The following is a 21,803-nucleotide window of genomic DNA, read 5'->3' as shown; positions in this document are numbered from 1 at the left end:
TTTATCATCAACTTGAATACAGCTTTTATATCAAACAACAAATTGTAATGAGTTGCACAATTGATGTTGCAAGATAATGATGAAACGAATTTAAGACTCACCAAAAGTTGACATTTGCGTCGAATCATAACACCTGATCTGAACTGGAATTCATTAAGAGTGAATTGTTCCAGCCCGCAAGGAATTCCTTCTGGTATGATATCCTAACAAGTGAATTTGGGGGGCAACATAACCTATTTCCAAATACTGGAGTCAACTTAAAAGTACAAAGCAAAGACAGTCGTCAAATTGAAATACAGCCCGAAACCTCGACGGACAAAATAAAAATGGCTACTGTAATTTAACAAATGGTATATTTTTGCCCAAAAAAAAAAAGATGATCAAAATTTCAAGCTGAAAAAGATGTGAACAGTATATCCCAATTAAATCCGATCTCTAAAATTAAAAAGAGATTTCCACAAAGAACACTCAGCGGATTGCTAAACCTTGCACTGCCTGTGTGCTATCTTCTGTAATCTTATTGGCTTGAACTGTGCTGATAACACCAGCAATGTTGCCCTGTAAAGAGTAGACAATACTCAAAATCATACAAGCATACGACCCATTGCAAATAAGAATGAAAATGATGAGCATCTGAAAATTTGTGTTCGTATTTTGGGCAGAAGAAATATAGGAGCATGCTTTGGACGCATCTGAGAGGGAAGGGTGGGGATGTAACATCTCTATTAGCCCAGCCTAAACCAGATTGATTACTGTTAGAGCTAGGTAGAAAATTAATTATTTACCCTCCAAGTCACTAGTTTCGTGCGGAGATCTTGCCACTGATGCACACCAAACACACGCTCCGTACATCGGCTACACAATGACAACCAAACAATTAATGCAACAACTAATCACAAGAAAGAAAATTAAAAGAAATCTCCAGCTGACAGAAGAGACAGTAAAGGAAGGCTGACTATAGAGAGCACACCTCACTATTACTACTTGATTCATTTGATCAATCTTGCAATCAAGTAACTTAGCTGTAATTGCCTTAACAACCCACGATTCTACCTCAATGTCATCAATCTGAAAAGAGCAAAAGACCAAATGAGCTACATGCAGAGCAGAAACATCAACAAACAAAATAATACAAGAAGTGTACCTGCAATGCCTGTTTGATGACAGAATAAGGAATTTGACTAGATTCATTCAAGCCAAGATCTACCAACGACATCAACCTCATCTTTGATATACAGTCATCATGGACAAGTCCTACGACATCAATCAAAAGTTTCAGGCCATAGCCCCTTCTAAATTGATGGCTTGATCAGTACAAAGGTAAGTACATTACCATAGGTTTTTAATAATGCTGAATTTGCTGCCTCAAATTCCAAGTAAGCATCCAGCCTCTGAGTGAGAAAGATCTTCAGAAGTTGATATACTGGACCATATTGACCATCTTTCTCCAACTGGACTATAGCCGGCATATCTAGCAAGTCACACTGCCATATTGGAACGACACAAATCAACTATGGAACACAAGAATGCAAAAGAACAAAAACTTCAATTCTTTTCTGATAGGTCTTCATTCTGATCATATAGTGGTCTACTCTACAGTAGTGGCAGCCAAGCAATAGCAAATTCAAACAGCTCCATCCAGAAAAGTCAAAAAAATTTAACATTGTAATATACTAGTCACATCATTCAGGTTTATATTGTCAAGCACTCTGGTTAGCTGTGATGCGTGGAGTGGTGATACCACAGAACACCCATTGCATCAAATATCAGCGAGAAAGCTTGGAAAATTGAGATTTTAAAATAACTATCGGATCAGTTATTTGACAAGCCTTTCACTGATCTAAACAATAGGATCAGATGTCAGACTTCTATTCACATTAAGGAGCCTTGATGGATTAAATTACTGTGGACAGCTTTTCTTTTGTGTGTTTATTTTTGGATAAGTCTATCTGAGTTGTTTGTGTAACTTAAGAGCAAGTCAAAACCTTTTCTCCAGTTGTTTGCAGTGAGAGAGCACTTTAATATAGAAATACCTTAAACATATCAGGTGATCTGACAAAATCGACAATTGCACTGGCAGCTTCTTCCTTAGCCTCAGTCATATTAGAAGCATCTTCAGACGAAAAGGTTTCCAGATACTTTGTAAGAAACATGAAAGAATCTTTTGTAGAGCTGCAAATATGCACGAGTATGAGAAAAAGCCACCATCATAAGCATAAATAGTCCAAAAAAGAAGTCACTCCCATCTTACCCTTTGCTTTCCTTTAAAATGTTGGAGATTGCAAGAAACAGCTCTCTCTGATCTTTGACTCCAAGATTCCACTCCTTCAAGAAGTTATCCATCATTTTGATGGACGACAAAATGTGTTCAGTAACCTTCCCGGCAGTGGCCAACTTGAGGGACTTCAAGTAAACGCAGAAACGGCTGTATGGGTTCTCCAACAGATTGTAGAGATTGAACAAGCTGAAAATAGATGAGAAAAAATGTAATCAGACCACAGAAAAAATTTGAGGGAATCAAAGTGATTAATACAAAGTGAGATACATTTTCAAGCGCAATGCGGGTTTATCATTGGGTTGTTGAATGATTTTAGCGGATATGAGCTCTGCCATCTCATGTACTTGGTCCAAGCTCTCAGGCTTCTTGACAAGGTTGCACATTATTGTGAAAACGCACTCAAGATCTGAGCAGAAAAAAAGCACATTCGGTTAATCACAAAAGCAAAAAAGAAGAAGGGAGAAACAGAAACTGGGAAAAGAAACATAAGACGACAATTGACAACAACTGGCTCAGACAATCAAATAATTGCTTTTATATGGATGAAAAAAGAAAAGCCCCCCAGAATGGAAAAGGCCAGGACCTATCATTATCAGCAGTTCATTGGAATGGCAGAAATGTAGTTTTACCTTTTTCAGAAGCTTTAGAAAATATTATATCTGCAGAAGCGAGCATAAGCGAAACCAAATCCAACCACCTTCCTTCAATCATGCATTTCTGGGCCTCGACACACAATCTATTAACTTCAGGCTCTGCAGTCTATAAATGGATCACCAATTTAGAACTTGTACAACGACCTAAAGGTCCAATCAAACAATCTTTCACCAATCTGTTTGTATAGTATTCCATATGGCACTTACTGAAACAGATGAGTTTCCATGTTTCTTTCTCTCCGATATTTTAACACAATGCACCAACAAAATAAGCAGTAGTTTGACTACAATCAACAGAGATTGTACAAAGCATAAGTGCATAACCATGACTCTGCATTTGGCATCAGCTTGGGTCGTTGTTGCCATAGGTAGCTTCACGTGATGCTATAATGATTTTGGATGGACTTTGAGGATTTCTTTTGGGTTTTTTAAACACTAGTCCCTCCGTTTCAAATAGAGTGGTCTAATTTGACTTGAGACGGAGTTTAAGAAATTGAGGTTGACTTTTCAATCTTGTGGTCCTACATAAAAGCTATATCATATATACCAAAATGTCCTTTTATCTTGTGGCCTTAAACATGCAAAGTAGGTGGAAAGCTGAAATTAAAGTGTTGCAAAGAAGGAAAGGAGTCATTCTTTTTTAAACGGACTAAAAAGGAAAATAGTTCATTCTTTTTTGAAACTGAGGGAGTATCATTTACAAATAACTCCTCTTTACGTAATTGTTATTCAGCAAGACTAGCGGTCTTTCCATTCAAAGAGGTCTTGCAAGTTTCTTCTCCACTTACGTACCATGCTTTTGTTTGCGACTAGATTCAAACACTTGGCATGCGCGCCTAACCAACAAATCACGTATGTGCTTTTACCACTAGACCAAAGCCCTGGGAGCTGAATTACGTAGGAGTCTTCCAACTATATTTAGTAGAGTAGAGGACATATTGCGACTTTTTTTAAGTATGGTTTCTCTTGTACGATTTTCGAAGAACTCCAATGAGATGGAAGAAAAACATGAGCTTAGACTCAAGATAAGCATGTGATATTGGAGAACAGCAGAGCACAAAACTGCTGGCAAAATGAAGAGGGGTGTAACATTACATATGGTAACCCCTAATATTCAGCAAGTAAGAAGTTTCTTTGACAACCATGAGCCACTACAACAGTTCAAAATCTACATTGTATCGAATCTCTAATAGGGACAAAAATATCTGGCAAAAGTATACTGGCATAAATCCTAGAAGAAGAGCAGGTTTGGAATGCAAAGAAACTACAAACAACAAAAACATGCCCGGTGTAATCCACAAATGGGGAAGGAATCAAAGAAACTAAACCACTAAATTTATGCAGTCCGTTATTTCATAAGTGACAACAAATCAAACTAAAACAAATAACATATCCTTGGGATTTATTTTTCTTGTTTCTTGCGGGGGAGGGAGGGGGATGGACACCTCCATAAAATATTACAAGTTCAATTCATGTTTTTGCCCCTCTATCTGGATCAATACACCAACTCGATTGTTGTATTTTCTGGTACATTCTTATGAATCGGATTAGTCTTTCTAGTGGGTAGTCATAATTCTCTCATCTCTTGAACCTATTCATCACAGACCCAAACAAAAATAACCTCTAATTTTTCTCAGTGAGAGGTAGAAGTGTTCTTTAAGATCTTATTTATCAACACTAGCGCAAAGCTCGAAAGACAAATTATAAACAATATATCAAACAGATTCTAACTTTATATTCTTTCTAATAAAACAAAGTTAGACATTAGGCATCCTAATCATAAATCAGAGCATATATGATTTCTTATGCATCCTCTGCAGCCATTCCATATACTGTTTGGTCGATTGAGAAGTTCCGCATATGGACAATCAAATTTTATATCCATGTATACTCCTCAATAAAATTTTACGAGTCCTATATATCCAATCCACATAATTTGTTGGGAGAATAATAGATGAACTTCTACTTCATCCCCAAATTACTCCTGCTTTGCTCTACGAATACTCTATCCATTCACCTCTTTTCTAGTCCATTCCATTCTATTTCTTAAATAAACTGATACCAAAGTCAATCCATCGGATTGACAAAACTACAAAAGCCGAGTCAATATTCTTTAAGAGTAAACTCGAACAGTATATACAAGAAGATATCAAACTTTTGAGAGCGTATCGTAAATTCATGTATAAGAACAGTGCTACTTCAGTGAACAACAAATACGATAACAGAAAGGTGAAAGAAACTGGCTATAGATTACCTCGGCGCCGGCGTCCGCCCATGACATCTCTGCCGTAAACCGGACGACGGAGAGGACGGGATCTTCCTCAGAAGTAGGAACCACAGTCGTCATTTTCCTCGCCCGCGAAATTTCCCAAGAGATAGAGAGTGTGAACAGCAAGCAGCGCAGCGGAGAACTCTCTTAGTCGGGAGAGAAGAAAAAACCCTAGATAGGGGTAAAGTTGGAGAGTCGCCAATAAGACCAAGGGTAATCTAGTAAAAGCATCTTGGTGCTGTTTATTTTTATAGGGTTCTTTCTCCTCCTTTTTTTTTTTTTTTTTTTTTGGTAAAACAATTCTGTAATATTTTTGTTTTTATGGAAACTCTTTTTTAAGAAAACATACAAAAAAAATCATTCCTAACTCACTATGAACTTTAAAATTTAACATTTTCGATTACAATTTTAACAATAATAAACTTAAATTTTTATATGTACTTTTTTATAAATATTTTTTTGTTTAACGTAATAATTTATTTGATTGTAATGTATTTAAATTTATTTATCAATGACTTGAGATGTAATTGTAATTATAAATTTATGTTATACCTATGTTACCAACATCTTCTCTCTTTTTTTTGTATGTACTATTTTTTTGATGCAATACATCCGCATTTTTAAATAATAATTCTATTTTATAAATGACATATAATTATGACTATAATTTTATATATATATCTGTGTTATCAACATCTATAGTAAGGAATTACTAAATATTTAAAAATGTAAAACTATCATGAGCTAAACAAATTTCGTAACTTTAGTCACACAAGCTCGTGTCTCTTTATTCTTCTTCCCCAACTTCGGTGGTTCATGCTTATGTTTATAAAATTAAATGGAATTGTAATTTCAATCAATTCGATAAAAAGAAGTAATATTTAGTTTGATTTGATTATGTTTGATTTTAAAAAATTGATATTATTAAGTTTGATTTTGATTTTACTAATAATGAATCGCAAATTTAACCAAACTGAATCGAGAAGTTATATATATAAATTCTATAATTATCTATAAATAAAATATAAGTATTTTAATAAATTTTAATTAACTTAAGTTTTTCATTTACTATTTTTTGAATTCCAACACTTAAGTCTGAGTCCAATTATTAAAACTGTAAGGACCCGTTTGGTAGGCGGTATTAAGTAGAATAATCCATGGATTAAAATTTAATTCAACTAATACATTGCTTGGTTACTTCATTTAATTTAATCTATGGATTGCTTATCCATCATATGTGGTATTATCTTATCCCTTAAACATAGAGGGATAACTAATCCAAGATTTGTTAAACCTTGGATAAGATTCCTAAATGACTAAACTAACCCTTTATTCTTTTTTTAAAAAAATTCTTTTGTAATTTAATTTCCTTTTTATTTATATTAGAGTGGTTATAAATGTTCTTTTCTAATTCTCCAAATTCGTTTGGTGTAATTTAATGATTTTACTAATATATTTTTTTCTCCATTTTTTTTGATTTTTTTTGTATTCAAGATAATTTGTCAATTACCCACTTGAACTATTGTTTTAAAAATAAAAATAAAAATAAGCTTTAGGTATTAACAATTTAAGTAGTCTTAAATCTATGTTAAGTTTAAGATATATACTTAACCCACAAAAAATTAGAAATACATTGTGCCATCATTGATCTTCTTAGTGGTACATCATACCTTAAAATTAATAACAATTTTATATATATATATATATGTATTTGATTTAACTAATTAAATGGAATAAATAATTCTTTAAAAAAATTATCCGATCCGGTAGTTATCTGCCTTGACTTAGTTACATGAAATAAACACTCATAATAACACAAGGGTATAATAGGAAAGAATTTTTTTGTAGAATTATAAATTAAACACAAAATTAAGTGGAGAGTAGTGAACCAAACACTTGACAAAAAATAATCCCTGCATTACTAATCTCTGTATTACTAATCCATGCATTACTAATCCCCGCACTATCAATGTTTGTACCAAACGACCCCTAAGTCTAAATCTCTTCAATATTCATTGTTTTTATCTTCTTTGTAAAATTTATAACATAACATTGAATAATTTAAAGGTCAAGCTAACGAAGATGTAATTTGATTGGCTTTAACTATGAAATATTGGTTGTTGTTTTTTATAAGTAAAATCTTAAGGTGTAATTTTATTTAAAAACCTAATGATAAGATGTTGAGATCTCGAGAATATTAAATAAACTTTATGCTATTAATAATAAGTTTTTTAATTTCTGAATCTTGGTACATTGGACGAATCCCTTTATTTGTGTAATAGCTTATTTGTAAATCATTCTAATAATAAAAATCTAACTAAACAGAATCAAATCGACGGTTATTTTTTTGATTGGGATTAGAAAAATTTAAAATTAATTTAAATTGGTCTGATTTTGATTTTAACTAGTAACAGATCAAAATTGAACCATGATACCCCTTCATATGAATATCTTGAGGTTGGACATTTCATCTTGAATGAGTAATTTTATATGTATAGCATGTGGGTTACCTCTCTTATATAATTTGCAAGCTATTGTATGAAAACGAAAATTTTATGTTGTTCGTACCCTAAACCCTAAAGGTAGCGTGTGTGAACCTTCATTGTTATGAAAAAAAATACTATATGTATAGCATGAGAAAGTAATATCGGAAAAGGATCTAAGTTGCTCATGAACTATGCAAAATAGACCACTTATACCCTTCATTACATTTTGGGATCAAAAATATCCCTGCCGTTATTCTTAGGAGACCACAAATACCCTCAAGAGTTAACACTCAATTTTTTTTAGTGACGTGGCATGTCACATAGGACTAATCCATCCACCAAAGTGTTGTCAACTAAAATTTACTACAAAAGAACTTGACTTTTAGTGGCGACAAAGTTGCCACAACATCCCAAGATATTGCCACTAAAGGTTATGAGTTATTTTTAGTGACGACTAAGGCTCCAACAACCATTCGCTAGTAAAATCATTTTTTTCTATAAAAAAATGACAATTAATTTTCGATTACAACCTAATTTTCTAAATAAATAACTTGCAACATCAATATTAAAAACACCCAATATTATTACGAAAAATCATGAAAATTATTTCTCGATTCACATCTTCTACTATATAATGCATCATTGTACATTGTATACATTTACATATAACATAAAAATAAACCATACAATGTCTTCAAACTCCTACTTAATCGATATCATTTATGTTTTTTAAAAACAATGAAGAAAAAAACACAAAATTAGAATTTAATGTTAAAAAATTTTAGCGACGAATTTTGAGCTTTTGTGGCGACTATTATCGCCGCTAAAGGTCTAGTTCTTTTATAGTGAATCCTAGTTGGGAGTGCTTAGGTGGAAAGACTAGTCCCGTGTGGCTTACCAAGTCAATAAAAATACGAAGTGTTAAATTTTGAGGGTATATGTAGTCTCTTAGGATAACAGCAGCAACATTTTTTATTTCAAAATATAATGGAGGATATAAATAATCTATTTCAAATAGTTTAGGAACAATTTTGACCTTTTTCCGAAGTAATATTGACTATTTTCCCATGTTACAATGCAATTTAGCCTTTTACCCCATTTATCAAAATATTTTGGTGACAAGTATGTGTGTCGGGTTTTCTCGAGTCTGTCTCGTAGGCCAAGGCAGAACCGAAAATGGTACGCCAGTGCTCTCGACTCTTGTGTGTTTCATTTAAAAATTTTCTGTGTTTATTTCAATTTCAGCCTTCACACAAGACATTCATCTTAAAGAAGAAGCTGTCGAAGAAACAGAGGCAAAACAGGCCTATTTCCTTATTGGATCCGCATGGGCACTGACAACACCATCCGCTACAACGCCAAGCGCAGGCACTGGCGCCGCACCAAGCTCGGATTCTAAGGATACATACATTTTAGGGCCAGGGCCTTCGAGTTTGGTTTTTATTTTTAGAATTAGGACTTCAATTTTCGATCTATGTGCAAAATTTGCATTAAGTTTCACTGTGATGTTTGCTACTTAATTAAAAGTTGATATCATATTTCGTTTATCGCATTTATCTCGTTCTCACTTTGGTTATATGCTACATGATTATCAACTACGGTATGAATTACTCATTAAACCATTTTTTTGTACGGAAAGGTCAGTAATGTTTCATTATTGAAGGATGTGTTTATCAACATATATTGGAATTTTAACATATCTTGGGCAATAAGGCAAGTAATCGAGTATTATTTCTGAACTCTAATAGTATCAAAAAGAATTAGGAAGGACGGTTAGGATTTTTCTTTCAAAGTGACTTGTTATACTGCAATAGTGTAGTTTGATGATCAACAGCACCGTTGAAGAACAATATGAAAGATATAGCATCGTTTTTACTGTGTTGAGAGATACTCTGGATCGCGAATTAAGGAGATCTATTTCCTCGTAATGGGTAGATGAGTGTGTTTGTTACATTCACCAAAAGTTAGTTATTGCTGTTATTATGCAAGGATGGTATTTGGCATCTGCAAGGATAGTTGTTCAACTACTTAATATGAAACAAATATAAAAGGATGACATCATTTCCACATCAACAGATTAAACTAAAGAAAAAGTGTGTTTTTAACTCGCATGATACAGAAATAATGGGTAATACAGCATTCAGCACTTACATAGCAGTTTGAATCCAGTGTCAATTAGACACTATTACAATTGTGAAAAGAAGTTTCAAATTTGCAGTAAACGAAATCCATTCATACTTTCAACATAACTGGGAAAGCAAACTTTTGAAACTTGATGTCCAGTGACATCACTTGCTGCTGCCGTCACCAAATAAATAACCCAAGGAAGATCCACCACCAGGTGCTGCTTGGACCTTGGTTGAACGCCTTTCCTGCAATTATTCCAGGACAAAGATTGGTATCACTTAACTCTTTAAGCAAGCCAAAAAGGTGCTGATATTTATAATATTCTTCCATTGGAAGAAAATCAAAGCCTCAACGCAAACTGGTCATGCCTATTGAGGCATACGAAGTTACGAGGTTTGAGAAGTTGAGTATTATGATCTCAAAACAAGAGTTCTGTTAGGAAAGAAAGGAACCAATGATAGAAGAATGGTTTCAAAATTAAGAAAGGCCGTGTGTGTGTTTAGTATAGCAGATTGTAGAATATATAATTAAGTAAATGAATGTGTGATCTCTTTTAACAACTTGAGCTTTTTGATATCCAATAAAATACCAAAGCAGCAAAAAGAGAACCTGGGCATTCAATTCTCGCGGTAACCCATTGTCAAATAAGATATTCATGTGTTTAAGCTTTTAGATGAAATGATTACGCAAATCAACATAATACAAGTTTGCAAACCTTAAAAGCACTCCAAAGTTCAAAAGAATGGCAGCAGGAATCATAACAAGTTGCTAGCTAACATACCGTTAGAAAGTTGCCGCAGTTCTGGCCATCAGCACGAAAATAGTTGTTTGTGTTGTTACTGTGAATGCCTGCTGGTACATTCTTGGTGTTATCCACAGGTTGTGCAGCAGCAGCTGGCCTTGAGACAGGCTCATTAGTCGGAGCCTTTTCCTGGTTGCGAGCAGTCTGAGAATTGTTAGCAGGCTCTCCACTTCCAAACAGGTAGCCCAAGGAACTCTGACCGCCCCCAGCACTCACTCCGCGGCCCATCCTTAACGATTAATTTCTCTGCAAAAAAAATCAAGCAAGGCATGTTAATTGAACTGTAAAATAAAACAATTCAACATTATTTTTTAAAATAGTTAGCAATTTCATTCAATAAACATTGACAGGCACACACAACTGTGCTCAGCTCAACTACACAATAACATCTCTAAACAAACTCATACTCCATTGTTAACAATCATCTTCGTTTTCAGAGATCAATAAGCTAAATGTTCTTTAACACCTGCACAATCTTTTACTCCAATTTCAAAACCAGCTTTTAATATCACGTTCTACAGGGTGCGGTGCTTCATAACTCCACTGTACGCAACTAACATTCTCAACCAAAGATCAAACAAATCCACATAACATACTACATTATCCAAATCCTGTTCACTCCAAGAACAAGTTCAAGCTCCACTTCTTAATTTTGCACATCCAAGGGACTAGGGTTCGCACAAGGTAGGAATCAGGTTACGTACATACTAGCCTCCACAGACCTCAAGAGACTAGGGATCGCAAATCACATCCTTTAAATTGGAAATCACTCAACACAAAACAGAACACTACAGATCCACTGAGAGAACTGTAAATCTGACTCTTGAAAAGGGCTCAATATGCTAAAATGAGATAAGCAGAGGATAAAAATCATACTAACCAAAATCCAGCATTCTCAAACTAATCATTTTCCCATTAAACAAGCACAAGATCTAAAAAACAACAATTCACATCGACATATGAAATCAAAATTTTAAAATAAACTCAGATTAAACAGAAAGTCACATCAACCAGAAAATCAAAAAGCTTGAAGAAGAGAGCAAATCCATACCTTTGGTATAATTCCGAAGCGATAGACAGAGGAGGGGGGCCGGTGGGGAAAATAGCTAGCTTTAAATAAAGGTTTTAAAGAATTTGAATTTTGAAAAATAAAAAGAGTAATTATACTAAATAACCCAATAATATTAATTAATTGCAACTACGATCCTTTCAATTCTTTAGAAAGTAAGATTCCACCCACACCTTTTATTGTTATGAATAATGAGAATTATATACGTTCTTATCTATGTTTCTAAAAAATATTTAGGTCCCATATATGTCTAATCCTACACAAAAAATACATTCATCTAACTAAGTTAATTTAAGCACACAAAATTTTAATTTTATTACAAATGTCTAACATATTTAAAATGCAAGAAAACTATAATAAGTAGATTATAAATATAAATATTTGTGTTTATTCAATATTCACTATTAATTTTGAATATACTATCTTTCAAAAATGTTTATTCTTTTCTTCTAATGGGAAGATGATTAGCTTGTGATTTAAGAGGACAAGATGTGTTTTTTAAATAATTATTTTCTCTATTTTTTAATTTAATTTTGTTGGCTGATATAATTTTTGATGTTGTGATTGTATTGACTTTGCTAGTGCTTTCTTTAGGTAAAGTATGTTTTTCATAACTATCTTACAAGTTAACTGTTAGGATTTATTTAATATTTGGTTGTAGATAAAGAAAATTCGATTTAACTAATTTATAGGATTAAACAATTTTAATATAAATTTAAAGGGTCATTTTTAATTTATCCCTAACATAAGGGATCATTTCTCAAATATTCTCAAAACATAATTGTGAACTTTGAAACGAACCGACAAAAAGGAGTGCCCCCTCATCACGTTCCATTTGGCCTACGGATGAGCATTTCGTTTAAGGAAAATTATGCGGATAAGTAAATTTATATTATTTAATTATTTATAATAGTTATAATTTGTTATAAATATTATTCGCGATTGATATTATTCATTAATTACGTGGGCTATTTTTGAGTTTATATAGTAAGTCATGTTTGTATATGTATAATTCGTCAGGATATACAAAATATGTATAATATATAATTTTTAACCTATATACATATACAATTCACCTCTCTCCCACTCTCTCACTCGCCTCTCTCCTAGCTCTCAATCTTGCTTGCTTCTCCTTCCTCTCCCATTCTCGCTTGCCATTTATACAAATATATATGTATAATATACAGTTATATACAATTATATACATATACAATTCACCTCTCTCCCATTCTCTGCCCTCTCTCGCTCGACTCTCTCCTCTCTCTCCCAGTCTCGCTCGCCTCTCTCCTCCCTCTCCCAATCTTTCTTGTCATATATACAATTATATATGTATAATATATAATTATCTAATCAATATACATATACAATTCACCTTCTCCCACTCTTTTCCCCCTCTCTCTCACCTCTCTCCTCTCCCTCCCAGTCTCGCTCGCCTCTCTCCTCTAAATAACATGTAGCCACAAATTGTAAATATCAAACTATAGCTATAGAGAGTAATTAATTATTTTTAAGTGGCTATATGTGAATGTTTCTCTTTTGTTTATACTTTGAGGAGGATGTCTTAATTAAGTGGTGTGAGTGGTTGGATGTAGTGAATATGAAAAGAGGTAGAAATAGTTAGATCAAAAATGTATCGAGAGATGATTAGATAACAATATCATAATAAATATAAAGATATAGGAGGTGGGAATCAACGTAAAAAATTTATTAGGGGGATGAATGTTATTTTGTTTGTATAACAATATTGTTATTTTTACTGTCATGATATTTTATTCTTTGTTATAAATTCATTGAATTGTTATTTATGCTAATACCATCTTTACTGATAATAGTAATGAGTAATTTTTTTTTTTTTGAATAAACTTAATCTTTAGATTATAGAAAATAATACTTCCATCACTTAAACTGAGACCAAAAAAAAAAATTGCTTCAAGTTCTTTTGGATTCATTTAATAAAAAAGGGACCCTATTTGAGAGTTGTGAGGAATACAAAATTGTATAGTGTATAGCTGATTCGGTGCATGGGATTTTCATGGAAGTAAACACATGTGAGTTGTCAGTTCCCTTTACTGGATTTTTGTCACAACTCACAACTTGGAAAAATGCAAGATAGACATGAAATTATGGTGGAAACAGCTAAAGGGTCCCCCTCCTTAGCTTTGTTTCGTGTCGTTTAATATTAGTATTAAAATATGAATTTATTTGAATAAATTTAATAAAAAAGTCTTTTTTATGAAAGAAATATTATAATAAAGATTTAATAATAATATTTTTAATTAAAAATAAAATAATTTCACGATCGCTCTTTCGCGGTGGAAACAGCTAAGCTACTAATAGGATATTTGTTGAGAATATTGCATCAAGTTCTTTACGTAGCAAAAAGCTGACAACAATTTGTTCCAAATTTCGTCGGTGGGATGACAAAATTATTGTGGCAGATGAGTCGGCATTCCCTTTTGTCTTTGCCACACCTTAGAATAGAAGTCCACCTAAATACTGAAAATTTCCATTATCTAATCTAAATTCATACAGACATAATTTATTTTTATTTTTTTTGGAAAAGATTAAATATATCTTTCAATTTGATTTATAATTTAATTTTGTTTTTATTGTTAAAATAAAGTTTATTTTAATTTTTTTCGTTATTAATTCCATCAAAATTATTTCTTATTTGATGAAATTTTCAAAATTGACCCAACTTAATTGAATTTTTTACAAAAAAAAACTGATTCCCCCTATTTTTAACCCCCCGTCGCATCTAGGAATGACCCATTGCCGTTTTACCCATTCTATCCCATTTTCCAATATTACTTCTCCTTCTAAATCCAACAAAGTTGAGATCCAGATTTAAACAATGTTGGTTTAAATCACCTTCTCCTTTGCCTTCCAATTCCTTCAACCACAAATCACCAAATTCACAATCTTTCCAAGCCTCAAACCAGTGAATCGCCTTAGGAAATGTAGCTGGATCACCTTCAAAAACTTTATTATAAATCTCAGCAAAGTTGAGCTCCATATAACTTCCGCCAGGTTTTGGAAAGTTGAGCTCCAGATTCTCTCTATATAGTGAAGAATAATGGAGAAGAAGTAAAGGAAAATTTGACAGAATGGGTAAAAGGAAAATAGGTTATCCTCCAGATCCAGATGTGTTGGAATATTAAGAGGAATCAATAACAAGATGTTTATCTTTGTAATTTACAGCGGAAATCATCCATCTGCTTCTTTGACAATTTTGTGCTTAACTCCTATCTTTGAATCAATAGAAAATAGAGATTTTGTTCACAAACTACAAGTCTGTTGTTGTGTATTGATGAATTTGCCCGAGAAACTCAATACTTTTGATTCTAGATTGAACGTTTTATTTTTGATTTGCTATTTTACAGATTCTCCTCTCTCTTTTCACTTTTCATTATCACGTTTCATGTTTTTGGTCACTTTGAAACTGCTTCCTCTAGGAGTCTTTTATCCTAATTAATTAAATAATTCATTAAAACAGATTGGATCGGTTCACATGATTGAGTTATGACCCAAATTTACATATTAGAATCCTATTCAAAATCTTTTTTTTTTTTATATGTGTCCTCGTTAGGATCTTATTGGTCTTGTGTATTCGTTTAGTCCTAATATTTCTTAAACAATTACTTGTCTTTTTATGAGAAATTTGTGATATGTGTTGTCACATTAAATGATTTAACCATATTTCTTTTATTCTAATTTCAGATGAGGTTTAAAAGAAACATGCTCAAACTAATCCTAGTGGGAATTCTCAAAGTAGAGCAAAAGGACGAGATAGAAGAACAACCCGCCCCATAAGATGTGTTTTCGAGGGCGAGAAGCCATACAGATTGGTGTCCTTAAAGAAACATAAAGTATGTTAAGAAATGAAAGGATCATTCGAAGAAAAGGAAAAAAAAACTAAGAGAGTTTGAGTCTTTGAGCATTCGAAGAAAAAGACTTTTGGTGAAATTAATAACAAAAGGGATAAAATTAATTTTATTTTAACAACGAGCAAACTATAAATTAAAGTTAAGGGATATTTTTGACCCTTTTTTCTTTTCTTTTTTAAGGGTAGGATGAATTTGAATAAAAAAAAAGACTTTGGAACTTCAGACGACAAATACCTCTCACTAAATGTACCAAGAAGAATTCTAATATTTCACTTAATTTTCGAACATTAAAGTTCAACATCCGAGATATTGAATTAATATTTTATGACTAAACGGGCAAATAGTAATTCGCATTTCGAATAGTTTTTGACTTAAAAAGGATCATTAACTTTGTAAAAAAACCCATTAAAATTTAAAAAGAATCAAGTTTATTTCTGGAGTATAACTTGTTTTTGACATTCAAATCTTAAAGCATTCTTTTTCCCGAGTAAAGGGAATTCTCACTGTCTCAAGTATAGCAAATGGAACAAAGTAATTGGATAAACCGAACATGTACACCAATAGGCATTCCACATGGTTAATTTACACAACAATAACTTTGCTACATTTGTGTCGGTGTGACTTTTCTAATAATAAGGAATTCAGCAAAACAACTTCCAAGTTTATGGAATCCTGGAGATCTCTACCAGTATCCTATGTAGACCTTGAGGCTTGGAGAAAAAAGGCGAGTGATCAGCACCCTTGAGATGAAAAACTTGTTCTGGAGGATTATTGCTAATTAGATTCTGCTGTAAGGCTTTTGGTATCGCATTATCTTCTGTCGTTTCTACATAAAACCGCCTAACACAACCATACTTGGAGTCGGATAGACAAAGCTTCTCCAAAACTGGGGAAAAGGGAATTGGCCTCATTGACACAGATGCTAATGCAACATCCTGCACACAACTTAAATGGTAAGAAGAGAGAGTTTGACAAATGGCAATTTCCCCACAGCTATATACTAGTACAGAAAAAATTTACCCATTTTAAAACCTCATAAAGAAAATCAATTTACATCTTTCCCTTACCTTCTAATAAACCAACAATTAGCAAGACATATTACAGGTTTAGGGTATCCACTGAATGATCAACAATTAATGTCAAGATATAGGAGCCAGGTTAGGAATTAGATAAGACTCTCAATTTAACTGTGCTCTCAGGCAATGTCACAGGATAACTAACCTACTAATGTGGAGTCACATATACCACACTCAGGAGCCCATATATTCAACTTGTAAGCACCATTGACATCTGCCCCAAAAGAAATATGTTGCTAACCCATATTGGTTCCCTAACATTTTCTCCCGACTCCCAACTTGTAGTGCTCTTGACCAGTAACGGAAATTACAAAGATTTTCACAAGTTATGTTTTAGATTAGAAAATAAAAGTACTACTTGGAAGAGTCCATTTTAGCATCAACGGAAGAGCTGAAAAAGTAGATTTTGCGATTTTATGAAACATTAAATACTTCATCTATAACTCAAAGACAACATACCTTAGCAGGACTATGGTTGAATAACAAGTCCCTGAGGAGTGACTTGTCCAAATCAATAGCAGTTGGAGGCTTGTCGTTCCCATTGGCATAAATAAATATTTGAGACTGTCTCATAAGGTCATTTGAATCTGTCTGCAATGAATATGAACTTTTGTTAACAACAGGGGAACTTAAAACTCAATTAGTCAAACAAGCAGCTTAAGAGCTTCAACCACCACAACTCCAGATACTAAGGGATCCTTTTAAATTCTAATTCACTTCATTCTAGAATTACAATACCAAATGCAGTATCAAGAATTTTGTCAACCCAATTTCGAGAGGGACTGTAAAAGTTAGCGTGAGGTAAGTCACCTTCAATATCTCTCTCCCTCTCTCTCTCTCTCTCTCTTTTTCTTTATTACCTTGCCAGAGACAGATTTTGGGACAATTTTCATCAAATATTCTAGATCTCATTTCAATAAGCAAAGTTTCTCCATGAAACCAGAGATGATTCATTCACAAGTTTTCCTAAAAACTACAGACAGTTCCTGGAGAAACTATACAGGAGCACATAGTTCACTCCTTCACCTGAAACATATAGCATGTGTTCTAGTGGTTTATCATGATGAATAGTGGATTCCTTGAAGCATGTCACAGAAAAACTGCACAGCAGTGACATCCCTAATCTTCAAGGCTTAAGTTTAAATTTGTCCATGAGTATATCATGGCATCTATGTCCTCAATGATGAAGCACTGATGCCGATGCTTACTGAAACATAGTAACCCATGTAAAAATGAGATTGACTTTAAAGCAAGAGCTCCAAGAGCCATTAATTGGTCTCTAGAGGAACAGTGAAATCAACATCTGTATCATGTAGTTTCAACTGTCATAGCCCTGCCCCAAATATTCACAAGAGAAAACTACTTCTACATCTGCCAGAGATTATCTGATCACAAACTAAGATAAGGGATAAGTGTAGATCACCTGAATAAATGATCAATGAGCTCAATAACCAAAGGAGACATGTAACATAAACTTACACGGACAAAGGTCAAATTGGGTGTGCAGTGCAGATTTCAAAAGAACCAATTGAAAGTAGTTGATCAAAATGACCAACTTTTACCTTTTGTGAGAACATATCAAGGGCACTTTGTCCACTAGTGAGCATTGCAGCAGCAACAAACACAGCTTTCGAAACCTTAAGGGGATGGCGCTCCATCGCAAAGGATATACAGGCACCGCCAAAATCATGTCCCACCAAAATCACCTACATGTTTAAAGAAATATTCCAACTTTAATTCAACAACGGCAGAGCAAACATAGTTATGAAGGGTGATAAGGACTTCCCACTGTAGTTAGGTTGGGATTTGGAGATTCACAAAACTCAGTATTCATATCTAAAAGTATCATGAAGTAATATATCCAAGCCTCACTTTGCGACTAATTAACTTGCCCAATGAGCATAACAAAATAGATTAATCCGATGTAAGAAAACTTTTCCTTTCTGTTTTATCATGAATTGCTGATCTTCACCTACCTAATGCAACAAAGACTTGGCTAGGGACAGAGTACTTTAAGTTAAATCATACAGAAAGTTCCTATGATTATTGATGATATGACCTTTTCCATCTTGTTCCCCTGTTTCCTGATTTCGCACTCTGGGTCACTTGTATTTAGTTTAATTTAAGATGAATCATGTTGAAACAGTGAAGTTTTGCTTCAAAGAGATGTGAATGCTTATCCTTCTATAAGACCTCATTTGAGGAGAAGGAATGGAAGAAGGCTGTTTGTACTGAATACCGCCTCTTACAGCAAAAATGAGCATGGTCTTCTCTCAATCACAACAGATAATGGAAAAGAATGCGCTTTTGCAGGTACCGGAGTTTTGGAACAGCTAACTTGGCAAAGAATAAAAAGTTCCTACAAATCACTCTTTTTTTAATATACTCAATTCTTATAAAAACTCCACCAGACAATCTCCACTAGTGCCCAAGAATTAGAAGCAAGTGGTTTTCTTTAAAGCTCTGAATTTCCAAAAGAATGCAAGATATAATAGTGGATTCAGTGGGAAACAGAATGCTAGAAATGATACAGAACTAACCTTTTCTCCATCAGCAAGCTTCTCAAGAAAATCAGTGAGCGGCTGTACATATTGCGATAGGCTTGCGATGCTATTTGTGTCGAAAGAATGAATGCCTGAACCGGTTAAATCAACTGCAGTAACTTTAAATCCAGCTTCTTCTAAAAGTGCAATGGTTTTATACCAACACCAGGCCCCAAATCCACCACCATGAACGAGGACGAAATGGTTCGTCTCTAAATCATCAACCTTCACTTCCTGCCAAAGACAAACATCAAAAAGACTGAACTTAGACAAACTCACCCCATGACACCATAGTAGAAAGCAAATGGAGTGTTCTTAATTTTTTATTTTTTATTTTTTATTTTTATTTTTTTTGGGGGGTGGGGGGTGGGGGGGGAATGAAATTGGACAGCAAAAGATTACTCTTAGGATTCCTGGAGGAAAAAGTAGCCCAATTGCCATATGTATGATCACATAAAAACAAGAAACGGGAAGGAAGCTAAAGTGCAATGAGTCTGTCATCAATTTGCGGTTTCCTGCTGAAACCACTACAAATGAACATACATTCTTGACCAAGTCTAAGCTAAACCTACAAAATGGCTCAACCTCCGCAATTTCTATTTCAGATTGCGGGTAGATTAGTACCAAAGATGTCGGACTAAAATGCCCACTTTTGCAGAAAAATGAATTATCCTCACAGCCTCACCCACAGACCGGAGCTTTCTTGGATCTGCATGCTACTAAGAGGGTTCAATGTTGCCTTGGTCATAAAATGCTTTATATATAGATGATTTACATTATAAAACATTAATTGTGTGTTACATATATTACTGAATTTCAACAGAAAACTCACAATGAAGTTATTAAAGCAATGTTCTGGGGTTTAAAATGATGTATATGTTCAAATTACATTAGCAGCACTTAGTTGTGTTATTTTCATTTTTTCCAAAACCTATAATAGCACTGTTTTTGTCTTCTTAAAATTAATACCTTAAGCCAATGTTGTTATATATCTTCATAAATGTATTTGTATTGGTTATACAGTGAGGTAGTGTAAAAAGAAAGAATGAACACCATTTTCTGCTACCCTGCATATTAGAATACTTTCAAGAATTACTTAATGATGCATTGAAAAATTACCAGCCTTGAGTTAGTTTTGACTTAAATGAATACGACTCTGCTTTATTTTATTTTTTTGCATAGTTTGATTTGTCATGAATTTTTTTAGAAAATAAACTTGAAATTTGAGGTAGTAATATATACCTCTAAACATTCATGTCCTATATAGGCTATAACACTTTTGAAACTTGGGATCTTAATCTTTTTAGAGCATTTTGTGGCTAAAATACCTTCTCATCAATAATATATCGAAATGTGTGATTATATTTTTAATGGACTAATAAAGAAATAATGTCAAAGTAGAACAGAGGATCATCTTAAAATCTCACTGTCTGCCGGTGGCATTTCTAAATAGCATCATAATAAACAATTCTTAGTATATTAGTCTAATTCTGTGACCAAATTTTCTTCCACTATTTTAGTGCATTATTCCCATGATGCACGGAAATCTAATCTATCAATTGAAATACAGCAAACTCTCAAAAGCTACGGATTCATCGCCCATAAATAGGTAATCAACAACGAAAATACAAATCAAGAAAATGCCAGGATTGATAAGTAAATAATAGAAGTGCGAAAAAAAACAGATACCTGGTTCACAAGCTGGTGAGGCTGAAGAAGAGGATCAGTAAGAGAGCGAGCCCTAGAGCTTGAGGAACGCGGTAGAGGTTGATTCTTCTTAGAATTCGAATTCGGATACCGAAGCGAAGCTGAACGATCAAAAGGAGCAGCACCACCTCCTCCGCCGTTTTGCATTTGCTGCTGTAGGAGAATCGCGGCGGCGAGAGCTCGCTCCTGAATGATGGAATCGTCTCTCTTAGACGATCGATTCCTAGACCACCTGTTGCTCCCACCGCCATTAACGGCGGCCGCCGATTGATTCGTTAAACGTTTGGATTGCCGCTTCTTCACGGGGCCGGAACTCCGTGATAAACACATGCCCATTTCTGATTGATTGATATTCACATGCAACAGATTTACAGAGATATGTACAATAAGAATTACGTATACGTACAAGTATTTGATGCTTTCCCAAAGCAGTTGAGAGTTGAGAGAGATGAAGATGGTTAGCAATACCACTATTGCTTTATTTGTTTAGAACTGCTTTCACAAGTAAAGGTGATAAAAAGTGTGTGTGAGAAGTCGATATGAAAATGCCCATAATTTTTGACTTATATTACTAAAATAACCTTTTAATTCTCTATTGCCGTTTGCAAATAAAACGGGGGACGTGTGTATATGTGGGAGATAAGTCTTCGTTATGGGTCATGGTAGTTGCATTCCATTCTTTTATTTTATTTTCCATTTATAGTTCTTGTCACTTTATGTAACGTTTGATAAATCGATCGGAGTTTTAATTAATTTATTTAAATTTAAATATTTTTATAAATTTTAAAATTATTTTTAAATATTTATTAGATAGTAAAGTTAACTGTGTAAAATATGTGATTTCTTAAAATATGCATACCGATATGATTGATAAAAATATTTTATCATGTATCAGTACTCAAATAC

At 33.7% G+C, this 21,803-nt stretch overlaps 3 protein-coding genes, 1 long non-coding RNA gene and 1 pseudogene across 4 annotated transcripts; 2 read left to right on the top strand and 3 right to left on the bottom strand.

Annotated features, from left to right (window-relative positions):
* On the bottom strand, positions 1-5,420 carry LOC101255548 (uncharacterized). The gene is made up of 10 exons (XM_004232104.5): positions 5,186-5,420; positions 2,908-3,037; positions 2,546-2,684; positions 2,252-2,464; positions 2,034-2,172; positions 1,334-1,484; positions 1,145-1,254; positions 971-1,068; positions 786-855; positions 1-558 (listed from the first exon to the last, which is right to left on the bottom strand). Exons 1-10 carry the CDS (start codon positions 5,276-5,278, stop codon positions 469-471), a joined length of 1,233 nt encoding a protein of 410 aa, XP_004232152.1. The 5' UTR covers positions 5,279-5,420; the 3' UTR covers positions 1-468.
* A 3,370-nt stretch (positions 5,421-8,790) lies between these two features.
* On the top strand, positions 8,791-9,238 carry LOC101257323 (large ribosomal subunit protein eL39-like; annotated as a pseudogene).
* Positions 9,239-9,747: 509 nt separating this feature from the next.
* On the bottom strand, positions 9,748-11,865 carry LOC101256145 (protein SPIRAL1-like 1). The gene is made up of 3 exons (XM_004232106.5): positions 11,667-11,865; positions 10,595-10,861; positions 9,748-10,058 (listed from the first exon to the last, which is right to left on the bottom strand). Exons 2-3 carry the CDS (start codon positions 10,841-10,843, stop codon positions 9,975-9,977), a joined length of 333 nt encoding a protein of 110 aa, XP_004232154.1. The 5' UTR covers positions 10,844-10,861; positions 11,667-11,865; the 3' UTR covers positions 9,748-9,974.
* A 2,655-nt stretch (positions 11,866-14,520) lies between these two features.
* Positions 14,521-15,793, top strand: LOC112940948 (uncharacterized). Its single transcript, XR_003245660.2, has 2 exons — positions 14,521-14,810; positions 15,405-15,793. It is a non-coding gene; the product is annotated as an uncharacterized lncRNA (long non-coding RNA).
* A 189-nt stretch (positions 15,794-15,982) lies between these two features.
* Positions 15,983-21,573, bottom strand: LOC101255847 (putative methylesterase 11, chloroplastic). The gene is made up of 5 exons (XM_004232105.5): positions 20,880-21,573; positions 19,188-19,424; positions 18,210-18,353; positions 17,107-17,238; positions 15,983-16,506 (listed from the first exon to the last, which is right to left on the bottom strand). The coding sequence occupies exons 1-5, from the start codon at positions 21,231-21,233 to the stop codon at positions 16,234-16,236; spliced, it is 1,140 nt and encodes a 379-aa protein (XP_004232153.1). The 5' UTR covers positions 21,234-21,573; the 3' UTR covers positions 15,983-16,233.
* Between the last annotated feature and the right edge of the window lie 230 nt (positions 21,574-21,803).

Source organism: Solanum lycopersicum, chromosome 2 (assembly GCF_036512215.1).
Source record: "Solanum lycopersicum chromosome 2, SLM_r2.1".
Classification (NCBI taxonomy): Eukaryota; Viridiplantae; Streptophyta; class Magnoliopsida; order Solanales; family Solanaceae; genus Solanum; species Solanum lycopersicum.
This window is presented reverse-complemented; position numbering and strand designations above follow the sequence as displayed.